A 23,286-nucleotide genomic window follows, 5' to 3' on the forward strand; every position below is an offset into this window, starting at 1 on the left:
CTGCAAGTATTTTCCCTGACTTGTATTGAAAATCACTGAAATTTTGGTAACAATAATTAAACCTAAAAAACCAGTCTGATACAAATAACTGACATGGAAATTTTCAGTCTCAGTGGTTTAAGCAACACTTAATGATTATGAAAGATGTCAAGCAGCTATAATCATAGTCATCAACACCTGTACTGTATGTGTGTCCCAAAACATGTATTTGGTCTCCTTTGTAAAAAATATATGTAATGGCTCATTGTTGCAAGTCTTTCTATTTGGCTGCATTGCACATTTCTGTCTGTAAAGGGAATATGCATTTAGAGAGACTGTTGCTAGTCTGTGGATCAAATGTATACTTTTATGGAAGCTTTCATTTTCTTCTCATATTGCTTTATTGAACAATGAGTTTTTCAAGCTAGAAATGCACTATCATTCCTTATGTTGAAAATAATTAGCAGTAAACTATATTTCTTATGCATAATATGTTATATATGCAGTTTCTGTGTGTAATGATTTTCATGGATTCTCTCTCAATACTAAGCATACACAGTTTTCAAATCTGTTCCATATGCATCTTTAAAGCAGTGACATAGCTGTAGTTATGAGTGTGCTACATCAGGCTGAAGATGCATCTAGAGTAGAATCCTCTCTGTCCAAAGGTAATGCTTAGGAAGGAGTGTGAATATGGGACAAACATATTTTCTGCTAATACCCTCCTGCCTTCCAACAGTTTGAACACATTATTCTTCGAACACATAGCCCAGATCTCTGTGGTAATATGTATGAGTAAGGGACATGGAACCCAAAAGCTGACATTTCCTGATCACTGAGATCTGAGCAGTGCAGCTTAACACTGACTTTGTGTGTGCTGGTGGTGGTGTGTTTTGTACTAGAAAAGAGGAATATTTAAAAATGCAAGGGAGTAATAAGAGTATTAAAAAAAAAACTTTAAAAAACCCACAAAAACAAACAAAGCCCACCAGGCTGATGAATTAGAAAACTGTGTGCTCCTTGAGCTTGTTGTTTTTTATTGCTATTTAATTAGTATTTTAGTTTAAAATTTTATTTCCTGGATTAGTTGATGGCAGATATACTCTAATGTCCAGAAAATTCCCTAAATGAGCAGAAAATGCAACCAAAGTCCTCCTGTGAGTGTCTTTCACTTTTCATACATGATCCAGGTTTGTAGTGCTTGATTCATACAATGGTTTTGGTCGCAAGAGCTCCTTAAAGGTCATCCCATAAGGATCAAAAGTCCAACCCCCCCTGCATGTCCAGGGACACCTTCAGCTAGATCAGGTTGGTCAAAGCCCTATCCAGCCTTGACCTTGAGTGTTTCCAGGAATGGGGCATCTACAGCATCTCTGGGCAGCCTGTTCCACTGTTTCACCACCCTCACTGAAAAAATGTTTTCCTTGCATCTAGTCTGGATCTATCCTCCTTTAGGTTAAAAAACAGGCCTTGCTAAAATGTTTGACCCTGTCTTTCTTATAGGCCCCCGTTAAGTACTGAAAGTCAGCAATAAGGTCTCCCTGGAGCCTTCTCTTATACAGGCTGAGCAACCAGAGATTGAGATATTTCTGTCAACAGTGATGGAAGTTAGTTTTGAAGAACTTGTAGTATTTACTTACAGATCCCTACTGCTGCAATACAGTTCTGACCTTCAGAGACACCACTTCTGAAGAGCTCACAGAGCCTTTTTATTTTGTTGAATTTGATGAATGATGCCTGGCTTTAATTTCCCTGACAGACTGTTTATTTTCACCAGGTGTGCTTCAGGGCTGACTCTCTCTTTGTTTGTTTGTTTTTCTCCTTTATTAGAGAGATAGTTAATTGTCAGTAAAATAACAATTACAGTATCTGAGCATTTATTACTTGTTCTGGAACGCCAGATGTCAGAATGCATCTTACAGAAAAAAGATGGAAACTTTATCTCTTTCTAGTCATAGTAGTCTTGAAAATATAAGGCAAAGTAGAATATGGCTTTTTTACATTCCATCTGAGTGAATCCTTCAGTAGTAAGCAACTATTTGCATACTCTTTATGTAAGCAAGCTCTAGCTAAACAGCATCCACTAAATCTTGTGCAGTCTATTGCTGACTTGCAAGAATTGCTGGGAACTGTTACACCAATATGATCATCCATCTGGCAGAAAAACGCTGTAAACTGCAGTGCCATTAACACTTTTGTATAGCAAAAGCTTTGATGTGCTGGATCCATTCTGTACCTCAATGAATTACCCACAGTAAAAGAACAGTATGAACAATTGAAGTCTGAAACACTCCCTTGTACAAACCTGCAGTTATAATTGGTAGTGAGAGACTGTGGGAAGCAGTATCTTTCAATGCTATCTCTCAAAAATATATCAAAATTATTAAACAGATTTCCCAATGAATTTAAGGACTTGCTAATACTAGACCAATATGTGATTTTCAAAAAACCAAGCATGCAGCTTGCTGATTTTCAATAATTAATGGCTTTCTTGAGTGCAGAAAAGTGAATTTGCCAAATTTTACCTTGGACCAAAATTATAGCTAGAATATTGGATTTGTTTTGTTTTATGTAAACCACAGTGATGAGTCATGTAATTGTCCTCTGTAGGAGTTTATTGGGAAGTCCTTAAACTGACTGCAATTGCAGTGGCCCAACATGGACAACAAATCAGTTTAACCCAACTTCAAATTGTTTTGCACTAGCAAGCCCTGTGACTAAACTTTGAGTGTCATCTAGCTGAGAGCCCACATTGGAAGTGGATTGATTTGGATGTGGGTTGGATTTGCCCTCCACAGTAGGCATGGATGCCCTTGTGTCCTCTTGCAATTCTTGCAAGCATACTAAGTGTTCTGAGTAGTTCCTTATAACTCATACAGCCACTAATGCAGTAACTCAGTGCAGATTGATGTGTTCTCTCCTGCACCAGGGTATCAAGGCAGGATTTCATCTCCACTTTTAAATATTGGTGTACAAATGTAACCATGCAATTCAAGTTTGTGGGGAGATCACGTCTTTGTGCTGATTGGTCCCAGTTGTGCCTCAGGCAACTGTATTGTGGTCATGTACTGGAAATGCTCGGTGTCACTGACCCCTGGAGAGGGGAATTTTATCTTTGCCAGGTGTCAGGCAGAAGTTTAACAGAGCTATAAAGTCAGGAGTCAGGTGGGTTCCGAACAAGGAGGCAGCCAGGGCTCTCTGCCTTTGTAAAATGGAATAGCTGTGGTCACACTCTATTGACTATTGCCTCTCAACAATGCAATGAGAGGTGTGATGCTCTAACTTAAAAATCTTCTGCATCTCTTGTTAGAGGTGCCATATTGCTTTTAAACCTTGTGGTAGTGTGAATAATATAACTTTTATGCAAACCCATGTGCTGCTGCAATGTGGAGCCATAGAAATCTTTAGTGAGCCCAAGTTAGAACAAGAAAAACGTGGACTGCAGCTCTCTACCTCAGCCAGTAATGTTTCCAATTCCTGTAAGTATTTAAGACCATGTAGAAATAGAACTTAATGGAAGAAGAATTTATGTACTTAGAGCCTTCCTGCCACACCACTGCTGGACTGAATGCACCATTTGGAGGGGATGCAAATTCTTTATTCTTCTTTTAGAGTGGTAAGAAAGCTCAGAAAAGCTATACTTGTCTTTCCATTGTGTGGGTTTTTACCACAATCCAAAAATAATAATAAAGATTAAAAAATAACAGTGTCATCTGATTGAAAGATTCTTAAGAAAGGTACTGGAGATGGCTCATGTGCTTTTTTTCATTGTAGAATCAGTGTGGGAAGATAGAAATGTAACTGATAGAGAAATAATTTAGTCTCCTTAAGCAAATACTGTTCTAGCTTTGGACAGCCTTAGGACTCTGCAATAAAAATGGTTTAATATGAACAACTATTGAGATTTTATTATTAAAAATAATAAAAGATATCCTGACATGTCTTTGTATTTGTCATTTAATGGTTTTATACTCCTCTCTTTCTGTTTTGAAGCACAACTGTCATAATATCCAAGCAGGCCCTATAACAAACAGAGAAGAATTATGTGAAAATAACTTTGTACATGACAGTTCATTAAAATTGAAGCTGTAAAATATGAGTGAGAGCATGAATGCCTCAGTTATGAGTAACACTTTGTATGAGTTCACACTCAGGTAGGTAAGTGTTGTCCTGATTTTGGCTGGGATAAAGTTAATTTTCTTTTTACTCAGTGGTACATTGCTATTATTTAGTTTCAGTGTGAGGGTAATGTTGGTAACACACTGATGTTTTGGTTGTTGCTTAGCAATGCTTGCCCAGAGTCAAGGACTTTTGAGGCTCTCAAGCTCTGTCCCTGAGGATTTGTACGAGAAGATGGGAGGGAGCATGGCCAGGACAACAATGAACTGGCCATAGGGATATTCCATACCATAGAACATCATGGCCAGTATATAAAGGGGGGAAATTTGCCAGGAGGGGCCTAGTATTTTACTTTGTTTAAATTATTAACTCATTCTTGTCTCAACCTATGAGACTTTTTCCTTTTCCTGCCATTCCACAGCTGAGCTGCCTGCTGGGGTTAAACCAGAACATTTTACTTTATCACCCAAGTAAAATTTCTTATCTAAGAACATGGATTTCCCATTAACACCTCCTGGATTTGAAATAGCAGTCTCTCTCTTTTTAAAATCACTTCATTTCATAGTGCCTGTTTCATGTAACTGAGATGATCTGATACTACATGTTGAAGTGCAGATCTCTCTTGCTTTCAGAAAACTCTTGATCTCTTGATTGCATTGCTGAAGTCAGCCATAGCAAGAAACATTTCTATGTTAAGAGCCTGGTTAGCTGCTCTCTAAAAAGCCATTTTCCTTGATTGTTCTGGGACTTCTTAAGGCAGACTTGAATTGATTCTCTTTCCTGGGCAAGGGTTCAGTGGAAGATTTTGCAAACTTGGGGAGTGCATTGAATACCTGGCAGACCCAAGATGCTGCAAGTCCATACTGATCTCAGGAGATGTTCCTCTCTGTAGATACAAATGTTCTTCTTGTCAGCATGTCTGTGGGTGTTAAGTCAGAATCTTTATAAAATCCCAGCATTGTGGTACTTTTTAACCTTTTTCATCATCTCTCCAGGTGATCAGAATGTTGCTTTAAAGCTTGATGAAAATATCTGTGGTGAATCTAATGAGTGGAAAGTGGCAGTGTTTCTTATTAACAGTTTTGTACCATTCAGGAGCTCTGAGAGACCAAACCATTAGGAGCTGTCTTTGTTTTGCCCACTTTTGTGACAGCAGAGTAGTTTTATTGTCTCTTACAGCAGTCCTGTAGCAGGTTTGCTGTTACCCAGCCACTCTTTAACAGGAGGAGGCTCTTGGTGCTTTCCAGTACTGGGGAAGTTACTTAGCAGAAGGTGTTCAGTCTGTGGATTGTAGGAAGGTGATTTACTTTGATCACATAGTGTTTATCCCAAGTCTGGAATGATATCCCAATAATTATTGTGCTTAGGTAAAAACCAAAACCTGGTGACTATCTCTAGAAGTAACAGATTTTTGTCAGACTTCCTTTCCTAGATCTTTTATTGTCCTTGCTATAAAGCTGTTCCTGTGGAGACTGTGCTAGTGGTCTAATTGTACTCATGGGTGGGAGGAAACCAATGGCATTTTATCCATGTGTTCTGACAGTGCTTGAGAAACAGTGCTGGCTTAGAGGTCAGGATTGCAGAAGACATTAAGAGTGTTCCAAGAATTATGAGTGAACTGACATAGGCACACCCTACAACTATAATTAATGGTCTCTGTGAATCAGGCAGAATATATGTGTAAAAATCCTTGACAGCTCTTCTGACTTGTGCTATATGATATGCAGCATGTTGCCCTTCAGAAGTAATCCAAAATTGGACTTGACATTACTGCTTTTTGGGCTCTTTTTCACACATTATCTCTTACAGGACTTCACAGAAGTAGCATTCCTTGAAGAAATGTGTTGCTTTCCTCAAACACAGTATCCCAGTCATTTACACCTCTTCTCTTTCTCCTTCTCATTTCCAGTATTTGAAAATGTTGGAGCAACTTTCTCATAAGTAAGACCTGAGACAAGGCCTAAACCAGCAGAGTTCTTAAAATGCTTAGAAGTGAAAAAAATAAAATTGCCATAGTCATTAAAATCAGACATATCTTTTCCATTGCTTTTCATAATTTTCACTGTTGAAAGAACCAAGTCAGAAAAGTTTAGAACAGATAGAAAGAACAGGTAAAAAACAGCAGAGTAAATCCCTTCCAGCTGTTCTGGCTTGTGCCAGTGGACACAGAATTCATGAGGAAGGAGGTAATTTTTTCTCACCTCTGATTTCTTAGAAACCAGCTTGTACTTTTCAGGAAGAGTGAATGAATCCTGGAAGTCTTCTTGTCTTTTAAGATTGAACAAACCTTTATGTAGCATATGTACTGTGTTAGTAGAGCTGGTTGGGTTTTGACAAGAGAACTTCTGGCTCTGTAATGTTGCCATGTTGATGTCAGTAGTGTTTTTCAAACATAATTTGACACTGAGGCTAATTAGTAAGCAATTACAACAACTTGTGCCCATGCTGCTAGGGGTTCTTACTCTTAAGGAGAGGATGGTTGTGTTATGCCATCTGTGGGAAATAGCCCCCAGTCTCTGCTCATTCCTGAAGTATACCTGGGAGTTTCTGAGGAACTGTTAGATGGCCAAGGTCAGTATCATCTCATGAAATCTCAGGGGTGATTTGATAGTACAAACAACTGAGTTCCAGCAGCTGAACCTTGGTGGCAGTGGTTAATTTAATGGTGTGGACAGCAGTGGAGAATGGGTGTTCTTGGAACCAGATGCAGTCCTCTTTTCAGAATGGGTGACATCAGGTGACCTTCAAAGGGCTGAAAAATCCCACATTTTATAAGCCTAATAGGGTCCATCCTTCTGCTCCTCTAACCTTGCTATTTATAGCATTTTCTTTAGAGAAATCCAGTGTCTGGATGCTACTACTGCTGAGGGATACTGCAGGTGGTGTACACTTGTATCTAAACAATTTTGAGGGTAGGTAGGTATTTTTTCACCTGACTCCTTGGTTTTCACATTTCAATTTAATACATTGATATACAAATTACGTAAGACTCTCGTATTCAGTACATGCTAGCTGTGACCTTGCTAACTCTGTTGAAGCTCAGGCTGCCTGATTTGCTACTCTGTACCTTCATGGAATAGAATCACAGTCACTGTGGTTAGAAGGGATTCTGAGGGTCATCTTGTCCAACCTATGCTCAAAGCAGGGCCCACTAGAGCAGATTGTCCAGACTCGTGTCCTGTCACTTGTATCTCCAAGAATGGAAACTCAGCAACTTTTCTGAACATTTGTTCTTGTGTTCAAGCACGCTCAAAAAAGGTTCGTTATGTTTAAATGGAATTTCCTTTGTTTCAGTTTGTGGCCATTATCTCTTTATTTCTTCTGTTAGGTGTTTACACATGTTGGAAAACTCCCCCTGAGCCTTCTCTTTTCCTGTCTGAGCAATCTCAACTCTCTCAGCCTTTCCTTACCTTACAAATGCCCCAATCTATTCATCATCTTTGTGGTCTTTTGTTGGACTTGCTCCAGTCTGTGTCTCTCTTGTACTGGGGATTCCAGAACAGGACAAAGTATTCCAGGTGTGGCCTCACCAGGGTCAAGTAGAAGCAAAGGATCACCTCCTTGTACCTGCTGGAAATTCTATGTCCTACTGCAGCCCAGGAAAGCCTAGAATTCTCAGTAACCAGGGTTCCAACAGCTGACCTTCTTGGCTGAAAAGGCACATTCCTGGCTTACATTCAGCTTGGTATTCATCAGGATTCCAGGTCTTTTCTTGCTCACTGAATAACAAAAATATTTCTTACACCATTATGAATAGATCTTATGTGATCTGATCCTTATCATGTAAGTAGAACATAACTGCTGAGAGCAGATACAAGGTCCTGAGGCCATGACTGGGATTACCCATGTCTGGCTGTATGTTGCAGAAAGAATCTGGTTTTGCCCATCTTCAAAGGTCATCAGAAAATTGCTTGGGAGTGGACAGGAAATAACTGGATTTAGATCAGCTTCTTATGCAACTGTGCCAAAGGATTTGTAATTGATACGTCAATCTATAGACAGCTGTGATCCTACATACCATCCAGCTGATTTAATTCAGGGGTATTTACAGGAATTCATACTGTCAGTGCTTACATATGGCTTAACCAGGGAATCTTTGTAGTCTGCAAAAACGGCAGGAAATAACTTGTTTCAGTAGGAAGAAAACAGAAAAAAGCTGGAGAGAAAAACCAAGCAAAATGTGTATCACAAAGATGACTCAAAGGAGAACAGTACAAAGAAATAGAAGTGAATTGAGTGAAGAGTATATACAAATCTGGATATTTGATTTAGAATTTTAATTATGCACTGGAAGATGAAGTAAATAATTTATTAGTATCTGTTGTCACTTTTTTTGGTTTATATTGCTGCTATTCACCTCTTGATATCTGAATATTGCTACTTGCTGGAGTTTCACAAGACATGTGTCTACAACTCAGGGAAGAAGAGTGTTAAGCCTAAATGTTTATTTATAACATAGAAACAAGAAATTGTCTTTTGTGCATAATCAAAATCACATTTGAAACTAACTCTTAAATTATTTGGCTTTTGTATTGAATACTGAGTGCAAGCTAATGAATGGAGATGAAAATAAAAAATTTAGTACTTGAGTGAGGATTTAATTTGTGGCTCAGTACTCAGAAAACATTCTCTAGACTCTTGTGGTTTAGGAAAGTTTTGCCAGGCTGAAAATGATGTTTTCCTTCTCTGTGTTCTTTGTATGGGTGTGTGGAAAAATTATTTTGCATATTTGTGTCTGAGCACTGATATGAGTGACAGCACCTTCATTCAAGCTGTTGGAATAGTCCCTCTCTGCATCAGTAAAGCATCTCACCCTGCACTAAACCAGTGTGCCACTGGCTCCTAATGCATATTCTGTGGGTAAAAGCACTGTGCTTAAACACTGTGACATCTGCTCACTGCGTGAGGGTTAGTCTGCAGAGTTACTGTAGGAAATTTCTGTGATAAGAGTTTCCAGTCTTTTCCTCTATATAAATTATTATAGGCAAATTGTTGATAAGGGGTATAATACACTCACTATCCACAGCTGTTGCTTTTTCTCTAATCTGATTTTATAGGTTGATTAGTGTTTGTTCAACTCAGTGCCTCTTTAAAGAAAGACTTAAATGTGGATCATGTCATTCATTCAAATGTTTCCTCTCCATATATTCTTTCTAAAAACAAGGTGTAACTGAAGAGTTATATATAGTACAGTGATTTAATGTTTGCTGTTCTGTCAGAAAGGAAAAATTTAATTGATAGTAGAAAGAAAACATGCTGAAGCTATCAGAAAGCTAATATAATATAAAGCAGAAAACCACCCCATTTTACCTGAGGTTTGGGAGTTTAGTGGTACTTGTTTGATTTATATAAATTTCCTTGTCTTCCTTTTACTCTTTCCCACGGTTTTTTCCCAAGGCCTTTTTGAATGTTAGATCTCATGCAGAGATAAAGAGCCCTCCACTTCTGCTGCCTCCCTCTTGTACAGACCCCAGTAACCTGAGCTCCTCTGAACAGTCTCTTCCAAAACCTCCATTTCAAGACCACAAAGACCTGAGAATCACCCATTTCACTGCTAGGTGGCTCTGATTGTGAATTAGCTTTATCTTTTAACTAGTGTTTCATTTTAATTAGTTTGGCTTTACCTTGCAGCACTTTTTTCCTTGTTTTGCCCCTTCCTGCTAAATCAAATCATATTGGAAATGGCAGAATTATCCTGCTGTTCTAAAGTGTTGGTGAAATTCCTCTCACAAACAGCTCTAAGTATTGCTATAGTCACTGGAAGCCATCCACTGACCTTAGGCTCAGCTGTAGCTAAAATTATCCAACTTTGTTTTTGTTAATTAGTTGCTAAATTACAAGCTTTTGGAGTATGAGAGAGTATTTTGTACCAAGCTCTTTTTTAGACATCTGCTGCTGAACAGCCAGAGTGAGTGAAACACACAGATCCCATTATGCCTAACTCAGGTCATAGGTGTGACGCTGTGGATTGAAAAGTGTACTCCTAAATTATCATCCAGAATAGTCCCTTTTGTGGTTTCTGAAAAAGCCTAGAGGCACCTAAACATCTTGTTTCCCTTTTTATTTTAGCCATGAATTTACCTCGGTGCCAGCAGTTGATTCTTTATGCGTGCCCAACATTGTCCCAGTCTGAACAGAAAAGCAGAAGGGAGAATAAGTCTGTCTTTCCCTTCAGACTGATGGCTTTCAAATCCTGCCATCAACCTATCCACCTGCCAGGACAGTTGGCCCTTTCTCTAGCAGGTAGGAAAGGGAGGCCTGTGTCTGTAAGACAGTGCCTATGATTGAGTAGAGGTAACTTTTACAAATGGAAAATTATTTTTCCCTGAGTTATAAAATGGGCAGCATAGACAGTAAGTTCAAGGCATATCAGAGATGATGTGTGCCACCTGACAGGTACCAGGCTTCTAATTAAAGCCCCCAAAGAGAAATGCTAGAGCAAACATGCATCTGGAGAAATGTGGCTGATTCCTCCTTCAGTTTAGGAGAGCTGAAGCAGTCTACAGTGCTTCACACTTATTGGCATGTTGCTTTAAATTTTCCATTTTTTTATTAGTATGAATTATTAACTACATGAATATTAAAAATACCTTTGTCAATTTTATTTTTATTTTAAAAATGAAAGATTAAGCTGGTATGGGTGTGGAAGAAAGCACCACTGCAAGCTGCTTGAAGATAATAATGTGGAACAGGAGAGAGCTAGGGATACAGACTGGGAAGTGTTTTAATACTCTATGTACCTCAGCTTTGGGATATGAAATAATATCTTAATATTCAATAAAATTTTAATTTTTCTCTTTCTCTTTTAAATAAAGCAGTGATTGAAAAATCTTATTAGAAAATGTAAGTTCTCAAATTTGGGTGTGCTGGAGCTTTGATGGCCCACAGACCTTCCGCAGTGCAGTACAGTAAGCTGTCTGTTCACATAATGTCGGTTCTCCTTGCTTCCCACAAGTTTGGCATTAAAAGAAACTAAGAAAATGAATTAAACATGTTTCAAATACTTCTTCTTTGAGTAGGTTTTTGGCTAAATGCTGTGTGCAGTTAGAGTAATCAGGAGGGAGAAGGGATGGCTTTCCCCAGCAGAATGAGTCAGATGGTCCCCAAGATCTCCTTCCGAGGCGTGACTGTGGTGGGTTGATCTTCACTTGACACCAGGTGCCCCCCAAGTCTCTCTGTCGCTCTCTCCTCAGCAAAGCGGGGGAAGAAGAGAAGATGGGAAAAAAACTCGTAGGCTGAGATACAGGCAGTTTACTAAAATAAAATGTGATGCTCACGAAAAGGAAATACTCCTAAGTTTTAATTCTCTACATCCCATCAGGAAGTCATGTCTGGTGACTTCCTGGGAAGCAGAACTTCAGCACATGTAGTGGTTGCTCTGGAAGGCAAACATTGTGAAATAATGAATGTACTCCCTTCCTTTTCCTATTTCTTAGCTTTTATATCTGAGCATATGTCATGTGGTATGGAATATCACTTTACTCAGTTGTCAGCTGTCCTGGTTATGTCCTCTCCCAAGATTTTGCCCATCGCAAGCATGCTGGTTTGGAGGGAAATGCTGAAAAGACAGCCTGGATTCTGTGGGAGGGAGCACTGCTCAGCAGTAGCCAAAGCACTGTGTTCTCAGTGGCTTCCCAGATACTGCTACGAAGCATAGGCTCTGAGAGCTGCTGAGGGGAAAATGAGCTCTACCTCAGCCAGACCCAATGCTTGAAAACAATGAAAGATTTTGCTTATAAATGAATTGTCTTCTGTGTGATTTCAGGGATTTTCCAGTTCCACTTGGGTTGGTCACTTCAAGAATGAGTGTTGGGGTCTTTTGGTGTGCATGTTTTTTTATGGTTATTTTTCTTGTGGTAATAAATGATCCCTTTTTTCTGCAAGAAATCTGATTTTTCTAAGGTCTACTATTAGGCGTTACAGCAAGTTCTTGTTCAAGTTTGCTTTAAAGACTTCAGTCAATTTTAATGCTTTCCAAATTGTCTTTCCCTTTCCTAATCTGCTGTGTGTAGAAGCTGTACATTATAATATATGAATGCATGTCTACTCCTGAGTAAATTGACAAGATTCTTGCTAGCAAGAATGATCTAATGTGATTTTTAAAAAAAGTTAATAAAGAAATGGGATATAGTGCATAATGTGATGCACAGGGATCAACATTATATTAACTAGGAATTGAAGAAATATGTGTCCTGCTGATGGTAAAAAAACCGAATGTGTTGACAGATTCACTCACTCCATCATGAACAGGAAAGACCTTGGGGATGTTTATTTGATTAGGGGGACCATAAATCTAGCATACAGGTACCAATGAACAATAGTCCTAGGGTTTTTTCTTAAAAAATATGATGTGCAATATAATAAAAGCTCATTATTATATGTCAGTATTATCTCTATATATAGCTGTAGATAATATATAATTTTATATGTTCAGGAAGGAGGTTGGCAGATGTATATACAACAAGCAATGTTGATTTATAGGCTGCCTGCTAAAGGTTTACATTTATCCTTAATTTACTTTGTGGGTCCTATTGGGTCCTTCCTAAGAGCACTAAAAATGGTTGTCTCACATTTTACAGTATGCTTGAAAAATGCTGTAATATGATTTGTGCCTGAATTTATATTTCAGAAGGGAATTCAAGTTATTACTATTTCCTCCTATTAAAATCATCAGGTGCTGAATATGTTCATCTGAAAAACAGGACCATCTAACAGTCTTTTACTCAAGACTTGTAAGAAATCAATATAGTTCCCATCAGTACAGTAAATTACCAACTGAACCACTTCCAGTAATCATGATGCACAGTCTCTCATTAACCCCTTCCCTTCTCTGTATTGAGATTTGTATTCTAATATTGTCTTAGAAAAAAGGTATTTTTGGATACATCTGTAAATCATTCAATACTAGAGTAATTGATTCATTAATTTAAAAAATTATAACTAAGGATCTTACATGTCTGTAACAGTTCTATTTAAGACCTTTATTGATGATCTGGACAAAAGGATTGTGGACATTCTTGGTAAATTTGCAGACAACACCAAGTTGGGTGGGAGTGTTGATCTGCTGGAGGGCAGGAAGGCTCTACAGAGAGATCTGGACAGGCTGAGTTGATGGTCCAAGCCCAAATGTATGGTTCAACAAGGCAAAGTACCAGGTCCTGCACATGGGTTACAACAGCCCTACCAGCGAGGATTTATATTGGATATTAGGAAAAATTTCTTCCCAGAAAGGTTTGTCAAGCACTGGAATAGGCTGCCTAGGGAAGTGGTGGAGTCACCATCCCTGGAGGTATTTAAAAGGCAGGTGGCTGTGCCTCTTAGGGCATGGTCTAGTGTTGGTCTTGACAGTGCTGGGTTAACTGAAAGGTCTTTTGCAGCCTAAATGATTCTATGATACAAGGATGTTTGATGCTCCCACACAAAGTATGCAAAGTACTTCCTTGGAAATGTGTAAGTCAAGGAGCAGGAATTGCTTGCTTTATATATGGGAAGAGTTGGGAATCAGAAGAATTTCACTTCTGGAGAGGGATTTTTGTCTTCAGCTAGTTTTCAAGGTACCTGGACTCTATTGAACTACTTGGCTGGAAGTATCCACCAGGGACAAAGAAGCATATTTTTAAAGTGCAGTTCCTAAATTGAATATTCTAGATCCATGTTCTGTTAAGTCACTATCTTTCAGTATTTTTACATGACTTCAGCATTACTGCAGGTGTTTTGGTTTTGTTCAATAGCATAAATCTGGTGTGGTGTGACTGAGCTGATGGGTGTGCCTGAGCCTCTGTCAGGAGCATAGCAGCCTCCAGGACTCCAGGAGAGTGGCCTGGGGAGAAGCAGCTGGGGGAAGCTACCTGGGAGACATCCTCTTGAAGAGGCAAGGAAAACTGAGTGTCAGAAAGACATCTCCTAACTTGAAATTTCAGAGGCCATCATTGAACAGGATTGAACATAGCTCAAAGGATGGTATCAGAATTAAGAGAATAGGAAATGACAGGGGTATATGATAGAATATAGATTGAATTGGGAAAGGCAGCACTAAGGTGAGAGGAAGTTACATTAAACTAAGTCATCTGAGTTAAATAGCTTGACAGATGCAACACTGACATCTTAGTAAGTTTGTCAGAAGCAAATTTAGAAAGAAAGCCATGTTGTGGTTATTGCTGGTTTTATATTTGATAATGCAGCTAAGTTAAAGATTCTGTTGAGTTACTTTTCTTTCATATTCTGTTCATGTTTGTGGTTTGGAAGTGTGGAGGAAGGATGGGATGGTGCAAGAAAACTGTGACCTGGGAAGGGCTTTATGGAAATAAATTTGTTGTATTCTAGATTTATTGACATAAATAAAAATAGTCATAATTTCATCTTGTCAGAACTATAAACAGACATAATGTTAACACAAGGAATGCAAATAATATTCAGAAAGTGCCTTTGTTTACATAGCTGCTTCTTTGAGTTTTATCAGATGTTTATTGACCAGTATGACCAGTATGAGTGTTTTCTTTGAGAAACTCTATTATAGAATGGGTGTCATCCAGATCCAGCAAATAATAAGTGAGAAGGATACAGAGAATCATCTTTGATGGTGTTAACAAATAAAGGCAAGTCCAAAGCTGGTTTGGTACATGAGCAAATTGATATGTGAGCCTTCCTAAGGTTTCCTGTGCTTCCTCTGGAGACATACTGGAGATGTGTCTTATCAGAAGGTAATTCCTATGGCCTCATGGAGGCTTAATGATTTTGTTAACAGGATGAGAAAGTAGAAGAATGCTGGCTCAGGTGTTGGAGAACTTCCTCAGCTGATCTTTAATATTCTTCAAGGTTAAATAGTCTTCTCTGCTCCTCCTGGTCCCTATCATTAGAAACTATTGTTCCTTCTTCTTTATTTCTGTACCAGAATCCCTTATGTCTCCTGTCTATTTAAGCTGGTCCTCAGCTGAGATTTTGTCATTACATCAGAAGTACCAGGTAGGTGCCAGTAGTAATTTTGGGAGCTGCCTAGGCTGGCAGCTGCCCTTATGCTAGGTAGATCAATAAGGTGTTTGCTTCTATGGTAAGTCTGATGAAAAATGAATCCATTTTTACTTTTAAAGCAAGTAAGTCTTCCCTGATTAGTGACATATTAGATATCTGAAGGGGGACAAAGAGGGTGGTAATGCAAGTTGCAGTTTACCAAGAGTCTGCATTAGTCTTAGGGCTAAAGTGATTAGTAAGATAAATCAGATCTAGCTGCCTTTGCAGGAAGAGCTGTAGATTTGCCGCAAGGCATTGATGACAAAGTGGCTGATGTGTCTGGTTGACTAGTGATGAGACAGGCATGAGAAGGAGAGACAGGCTCTTAAATTCTCATGGGAAAAGCAGAAAATGTAGGACTGTAGAAGATCTGGTAGATTATCCAGAAAAGCATCATGAAGTTATACCAAGTTTGCTCTGAAAATTGAATTGATTTCTGGTTTGCGCTGTTTCTTTTAAAGGGTATTTCTGAACTCAGCATCTTCAATTGTATTCATATCCATTTGTTTTATTTTCAGATTAGTTCCCTAATATATATAGTCAGGGGTTATATGTATTTTATATATATATATATATATATAGTATATATAATCAGTCTAATAGTTCTTCTCTTTTCCCAATATTCATCTCCCTCCACTGCCATCATGACGCTAGTCTCATTCTGTAGATGTCTTTTCTTTTTCTTGCCTCCTCTCATAATTTTGCCATTTCTCACTATGAAATTATAGTCTCTCTCTCTGCCCATTCTTGTTTGCATTCTTTCCTAAATATATGATGAGAGTTTTATACTTGTGTCTCACCAGCACCTGAACAATGATATTTATGCCTGTGTCTCTGTCATGGAAATTTCTTACATGATATGTTCAGGGCAGTCAAGAGCAGCCAACAATCAGCCTGTTTAAACAAGAGGAAAGCTGTGATCAGACTATTTCAAGTAAACACAAAAGCACCACATTTGAAAAACTAGAGAAACACACTATTATCTATTAATTAAGAATAAAATGGTAATTGCAGCATTTAAGTATAAACATAAATTAGGAGCTTAGTGAATCTCATCTTCCTATTTTTTCAGATTTTGCAGGTAAGTAAACTGAACATCTTGGCTAGATAATCAGGTATACCTTTCATATTGTACTTGGAAAGCAAGGTCATCTGTCTTGGCCATATTTCACACCATCATTTGTTCCCACTAGTGGTTTATCATTTTCACCAGCTTTAAATTACTCATAGTTTTCATCAGGGTTTTGTATCATATCAGCCTCTTACTAGCTATCTGTTCTTGTTTCCCTGTATTTCTTAAGTTCTTTCCACATGTTAAATAAGCCCTTTCTTACCTGTCCCTTCGACTGCACTGCCAGTGTTCTTCCAGGGCTTCTTGCAAGGTGTCCCTCTGTGTGTCTGTAAACTGGCAGCTGGGGGAAGAGCAGTAGGATATACCAGTGCAGGGCAGGCTGAGTATTTCTGATTAGGTACAGCAGTCTGTGCTGCCTTCCTTGCTCAAGGGCCAATGCCAGCCTCATTGGACCAGTGCTTATACTCATGCTAATATTCTGTGGCATGCAATGTTTCTCCCTCCGTTCAGATTTTCATCTAATCCCAGCTTGATTCAATGAGATCTGTAGCAGCTAAGTCATATTAGAAAGAATTAGGCCATCAATCTATTATAAAGCATTTTATATTTTGTGTTTGCCCTCTGGGTAGCTCAGAACATTCCACGGCTGATCTGCCCTGAGTATGGAGGGCTGGGGTTTAGGTGTTAAAAGATGTGTACAGATACTGAAGGAACTGTGAAGTTTTGTTTAAAAACATTTGGTTTCCAGCCTTGCAACTAGCTTGAAACAAGGCCTAGGTGTTTGTCAGTGGGACCTTTATGGTTCTCTTAGTTTCGGTGCTTTCGAAAAAAATGTCCTGTTGAGAAAAAATATACCTGCTGGGCAGGTAGCTCCTACATCTAGGAGGTAGTGTCTGTTCTGTAGTGTTGGGAGATTTTCCTGCAATGGTAGTTAAGTTCATTCTACTTGTGTCTGAGCAAAGATCAGTATATACTCTTGGAAAATGTATAGAATAGATCAGTGTATACTCTTAGAAATGTTCTGCTTTTGATAATGTATCTGCACTCTCTGAAAATTAAAAATCTACCCCCAGTTTTACTGTATAGCTGTCTCTCTGTTTGATCATGTTGCTAGATAAAATGGCCATCTTTTGTGTACTCTTATTAATTTCCTTTGTTAATCTTAGCTTTTTAAAAGAAAATAGGTATTTAGATCAAGATCCTTCATGCAGGTTATTTCACAGAACAGATGATGCTGGAAGACACCTCTGGCAATCATCTACTCAAAGCAGGGATGAGTGCAGCTCAGGACCTTGTCAAACAGGTTTTAAATGCTTCCAAAGACAGAGACTCCACAAGTTCTCTGGACAGTTGGTTTCAGTGTTCAATAACACAGAGTTCTTAGTACGAAGTGATTACTCTTTCAGATATGCATAATACAGGAAGACAGAGAAGCATCCAAAATCATTAGATGAATTGTCAGGATCTTGGCCTTAGTGACTAATTGGCTTTAGTGACTGGTCCAGGCACTAAAAATATCTTTTCAGAGGCATGATTTAGTATCAGAATGAAAATTATTCCATTTGTGGCTTGGATGTTGTTGTTCAAAGTGTTGAGAGGGAAGAAGGTATTGGGAGGGTTGAATTTTCACATTCAGGTCTCTTAGGATATTTTTGAAATGCCACATCTGGATGTTTTCTTTCTACCTCATCACTGCCCCAGCATGTCACTTTGGATTTGCTCAAGAAAGAGTTAATTTAAGGCAATTTGTGCAAGCTACTACAGACAGTATGAGCCAATAGCATCGTGCTTTGAGCCTAAGCCGCAGAAGAACTGACATACCAATAGTTGGAAAAAGACATCTCTGTTTTGTGCACATTCAACCTCCAAAGCCAATGACTGTGGTAGAAAAACCATTTGAATATGAACTAAAGAGTTGCCCAGAGGAAGGAAAGAGAAATTACTATATCTATGGCCAAAAAGAGGTGGAGGGCACTGGATGAGATGCATGGCCTCTGTCTGTTCTTTCATATTACTGTTGCTGACTCCCTGCCCTAGGATGACATATGTGTTGGCACTCTTTAAACTGGTGTCTTGTATTTTTATTTGCGTTCAGTTGCTAATTTGACATTACAGACCATACTCTTGAACTGTTGTACATCCTTTATAAATTGCTTTAAGATGTTTTAGTGAGATAAGACAATATAAAAATTGAAGTCATTATTGCTGCCTTTATCACCAGGAGAATTAGACAGCTGGCATTGATCTGTAAGAGATTTAATTTCCATAGTTTGTTATTACATTAACCCTTAGAATTCTTCTTGTTTGTGATTTCAAATAAAGGTTTCCTAGTCAAAAGGTCATCCTTTGTAGCGTGTAGTGTTTGAGAGACACAGAAGGGCAGAAAATCTATGGATGCTGTCATTTTTATCTGATCAATAACAACTTGCTTTATTAATAGTAATATCCCAGTATTTTACATTGTGTCATATCAAGATCCTATGGAACTGCTTGTGAGTAGCAGTCAAGGTCCTATGGAACTGCTTGAAATCTGGCAGTTTGTGAAAGGCATACTGCTAACTCCTTGGTTTAGGGCAGATATTCTGTGCCCCTTTAAATTTTTGGCATTTATCTTAAATTTTTAAATTAAAATAATTAGAAAAATTCTCTACTCCTTGCTATTTTGCAAGGAAAGATGTTGAATAAGGGCCTTATCTTTCTGTGTTGAGAAACACTTTCTAATGAGCTAAATTTTACCATTCATCCAAAAGCCACAGTAATGGTAGCACAGAGGCTGCTGTGCTGCAGAGGGAATAACTTGCTCTTTGCTATCTTCTTCTGGTTTCAGAATAAGGCCTGAGAAGTCAAAGAAGGGATTTTTCATAATGAAAAAACAGAGGAGGTAAAAAGTTGAACCTGTTTAAAAAAGTGAACCAAACATGTCATTTTCAAGGTAGTATCAATGTAGCTCCAGTTTGATTTGTTTTTATTGGCCAGGATACCTTTAGATAGGAAATGTATATAGGGAATCAAGAGTCAGTAGAGGGCTGCACAACAGTCCTCCCTGTACTACCTCACAGCAGTGGGCATGACCAAAGAATGTAAGTTTTCATTTTCTTCCTAGGGTAAAATTCTGCTTGATGCTTTGGTTCTCTGCTTGGTTCAAATACTTCCTTACTGTTGTCTCAGCCAGTGTACAGCCTTGCTTCTGTTATTTATAGCATAACCATGCCCAAAAGATGGAGTCAGAGTTCCACTAGCAAAATCAGGAGAATGTAGATTGTTTGATTTTTTTAACATCTACAGTCTGCCTGGGGCTGTGTTTTAGCATTAACCCAATACTAAAGATAAGTCACAAACTGGGAGTGAATGCCTGCAAAGACCATAGGCAGATGGTTTTTTATAGTCAGACAAAATATTCTTCAGGAATGGTTTAGATATAATTGATAGAGATCTCTGGTTTTTGGTTTTTTTTTTTTTTCCAATTTTGCTGTGATAGTTTGCTGTTAAGAGGGATTTGGAAGGCTGAACCATGAAGTACAAAGCCATCCTGGGAAATGGTGCTGCTAAACTATAGACATATCTGAATTGCAACAATATTCATCCTTCATATATCTTAAATTGATATAATTTGTAAAACCCACAGTCATAGGTTTTCACTCACTTCTTGACATGATGTTTGAAAATAGGTGAGAGTCTATTTAGGCACCTATGTCAGTTGTAGACTTATAGGGGTTGTCCTACCCATGGAAGACCAACTGGCCCTTAAGAGCAGTGATTGGTTGTCTAAAATGGCACAAGATACCTGTTTTACATGCCTGTATCTCACAAAGCACCAAAACAATACAGAAAAACAAGAGAAAAGGGAGGAGTAGCACGTAAGTTTCTAACAGTAAGGGAGTACCTAACAGATGGAACAATATAAGAATAAGGTATTTCAGGGCTGAGAATTTTTTCTGTAGTGAATTATCATGTCAGAGTGAGCCTATTGCACTAATGGAAATCCTTGGGTGATTTTTCTTCTTGGCTTTTTCTTCCAGGCCGTGCTTTGCTGAGACTTACTGACAAAAAGCTTGAACGAATGGGCATTGCCCAGGAAAGCCTGCGACAGCACATTCTGCAGCAAGTCCTTCAGCTGAAGGTGAGAGAAGAAGTCCGAAACCTCCAGCTGCTTACACAAGGTATGAAAAATATTTTTGACGTGGGCAGTTACTGAGATCAGATAGAAGAAGTTTGCCCGAGGGCATAAAAGGTGACTTGATGTTCCTCTACAAGAAATGATGCGTGAAAATGTCTCATAGATTCCACATGCTTTCCAAGGGGGGGATCAAAAGGTAAAACAATGCATAAATAAATAGAGATGTTCAGCTGCCTGTTTTGTGTGATGAATAGGCTCCAGCTACAATTTGATGGTGGTCCTTCTTAAGTGTCTGCTTACTAAGATGAAAATAATTATGTATAGAGGACCTACTGTCTTTAAAAGTATTGTCCATTTTGCATTAATTGTTTACTTTCAGATACACAGTGTTAGATAAAACAGTGTAGTTTTTGTCACCTGTTTTATGGTAAGAGCTGTCAGTGGAAAATTACCTGTTAGACTATTTTTTGCAGATGGCTGATTCCTTCTTCATGTTGCAATAATTTTATTGACTTGAATTGAGTTGCTTCTAATTTTTGCTGCTAAGAAAAAACAAAACTGGGCTTAATATTAAGTCTAGAATAGAAGACAGAGAAGAAGGAATAACAGAAAAGGTTATATATATTTTCCAAATCAGGTTTAGATGTTTTATGATGACTTTTGGAGTTAGCTTTCTAGTAATGGCTGTGGTAACATGGAAGAAAAGCAGTCATTGTGGCAATACTGTAAAGGAACTTTTAGACATCCTCTACTATATATCTGCAATACTTTCTCAATGTTAAATGTTGTTTGGTAGTCCAGTGGGATAGCATAAACCACGTACTTCTGTGGTGTTTTGGTTAGGTGCCCGTTGTATGTCACACTGTATGAGAAAAACTGAGTTCCTTCAGTACATGCAGTGTATTTTTAACAAAATGTCCTTCACACATTACATTCTGTTCCTAATTAAGCCTTGCTCACTGTGCTCACAGGGAAAACTTATTAGTTGAGTAAGCTGCATTTTATCTGAAAGAGCCGAAGTCTCAACTGAATTGTTTCTTCAAGCTTGGTGTCTGATTGTGATGCAGAGTTTTAGGGTTCCTTTGTTTTTCCATGGCCTGTTAATAGAAGCACACCTCATCTCGTGTCATGTCAAAGATGGGTGCACATGTTGAAGCATGAATGTTTTCCTCAGATGTTTAGAATTCTTCTTTTCCCCTTTATCCATTCATCAATTATTCCTACATCCTTTCCTTCAGTGTTGGCCAGGTTCTCTCTTCTACTGCATCTGGAATATTACTTAAGAGTCTGATGGACTGTGAAGGTCTGGTCATCCACCATCACTGTGATTGGCCTGCTTATGAAAGTTGGGATTTGACTGATATGGGACAATGAAGACTCATGAGCTATAAATTTGGATCAGTTGATCACTGCTGTCCAGATAGATTCCTGCATAGACTTGTATATGCCTTTGAGAACTATGTATTTCCTGTGCTGTGTATTGTTTCTCTCTGGTTCCCCTCTGGACACATAACTGGTGCATGACTTAGGCTCAGTCAGGCAGCAGGGACTCCCAATTCAAGGAATTCAGGCCAGAATCCTTTGATGCTGCAGTCTTTGCCTATGCAGTTGAGGATACAAGTTTGGACTTTGGTAAGAGAAGGAATAAACATGCTGGGCTGTGAAGGACAGATCAGCACTGAATGCATGGATGTGTGTTTAATGTAGTCTCTCTCTGGTTGTGTAGAGGGAATGTTCTTAGGTACTCTCATTCCATAAAGACAAAACATCGCGTGCTTTGCGAAAGGCAGCACAAGCTTGACAAAAAGCTGGAGGTCTGCAGCTCTGGCTGTCTTCCCCCACAATGGTGTTGGCCATTGTGCTGCACTTCAGAGCCACTCCAGTACAACCCTGGGGAAATGGCTCAGTCTGAGAACTTTTGTCAGAAGAATTTATTCCTTGCTTTGCTGGGGTCTGTTACAATATAACCATGTGGGCCAGTACCCACCGCTGGTGGTCGGGTGGGTTAGCTCAGAGAGACAAAACACGCTGCATTCAAAGCTATGGTTTTCAGGGCTGGGTGGCCACTGGTGTGACCACCAGCCACAAGAGCTTGTGGTTGCCCTGTGTTCCAGAGCTCAGCTGAGAATGGCTGTGTGAGGGAGCAAGAGCTCTCTGTCCTTGTGGGGAAGAAAACAGTGGCACTAATGCAAACTCATATCAGTAAAACAACACACAAATACCATTTTAATAAACCTATCTCTGAATGGACCTGGTGGATTGTAAAACTTCTTGTCTGAAAGCCAATAATCTTCATGTCCTATTGGTCAATCAAGAATAATATGAAAGCAGGCATCTCCCAGGTGAATAATAACAGTGCTTAAGCAGACTCTTAAAAAGCTAGGGGAACCAAAACTCTGTTTACTTTCATCTTCTTAAATAGATCTGAAGTTATGGGCAGAACAACAGTTTATAAGAATATCCCCCTGTGCAGTAAAGCTGTGTAAATTGTATGATTCCAGGGTGGGGGAACAGTGAGTGACAGGATGACAGCAGTGCTCTTGTCCCTTATCACATCATTTACACCAAGCTGGAGTGTGTGTCCACTGAAAGTGCTTGATGGTAAAGATATTATTTCTCGACCACAGTACAACTTGTAAAGCTCTTGGTATGTCAGTTGTTCTCCAAAAGTGGTTCTGTCCATTTTCCCAGTTTCTCCAAACTGTGTCCACTCATATTCTTATTATGATTTATATATTCCTGATCCAGGTTGTTACTGGAATAGCTTTCTGTAACTGTTTTGTTTTGTTTTGTTTTGTAGAATTTTTAGAGAACATTTTTTCTCTGTAAAGGTATTTTTGCCTTTTGGAAATTGCACTCACAAAGTCAAGATCACACTGTATCTATTGCTATGTTGTGCCTTGCTGTCCTCCAAAAAGAGGAGGGGGAAAAGCCCTCTGTCTCTCAGTGCACAGCTCAGGAGACTGTTAGGTGAAAGAAGCTGTTAAAACCC

General features: G+C 38.8%; 1 protein-coding gene across 2 annotated transcripts in view; it reads left to right on the forward strand.

The window, feature by feature from the left end:
• Window positions 1–23,286, forward strand: part of SAMD12 (sterile alpha motif domain containing 12) — a 173,885-nt gene that overhangs the window by 61,142 nt on the left and 89,457 nt on the right. For both annotated transcript variants that reach the window (XM_021546420.2, XM_021546419.2), the window contains exon 4: window positions 20,197–20,337. In XM_021546420.2, the coding sequence (XP_021402095.2) occupies window positions 20,197–20,337 (141 nt within the window). The remainder of the gene's footprint in view (window positions 1–20,196; window positions 20,338–23,286) is intronic.

The sequence above is a fragment of the Lonchura striata genome, chromosome 1, assembly GCF_046129695.1.
Source record: "Lonchura striata isolate bLonStr1 chromosome 1, bLonStr1.mat, whole genome shotgun sequence".
Classification (NCBI taxonomy): Eukaryota; Metazoa; Chordata; class Aves; order Passeriformes; family Estrildidae; genus Lonchura; species Lonchura striata.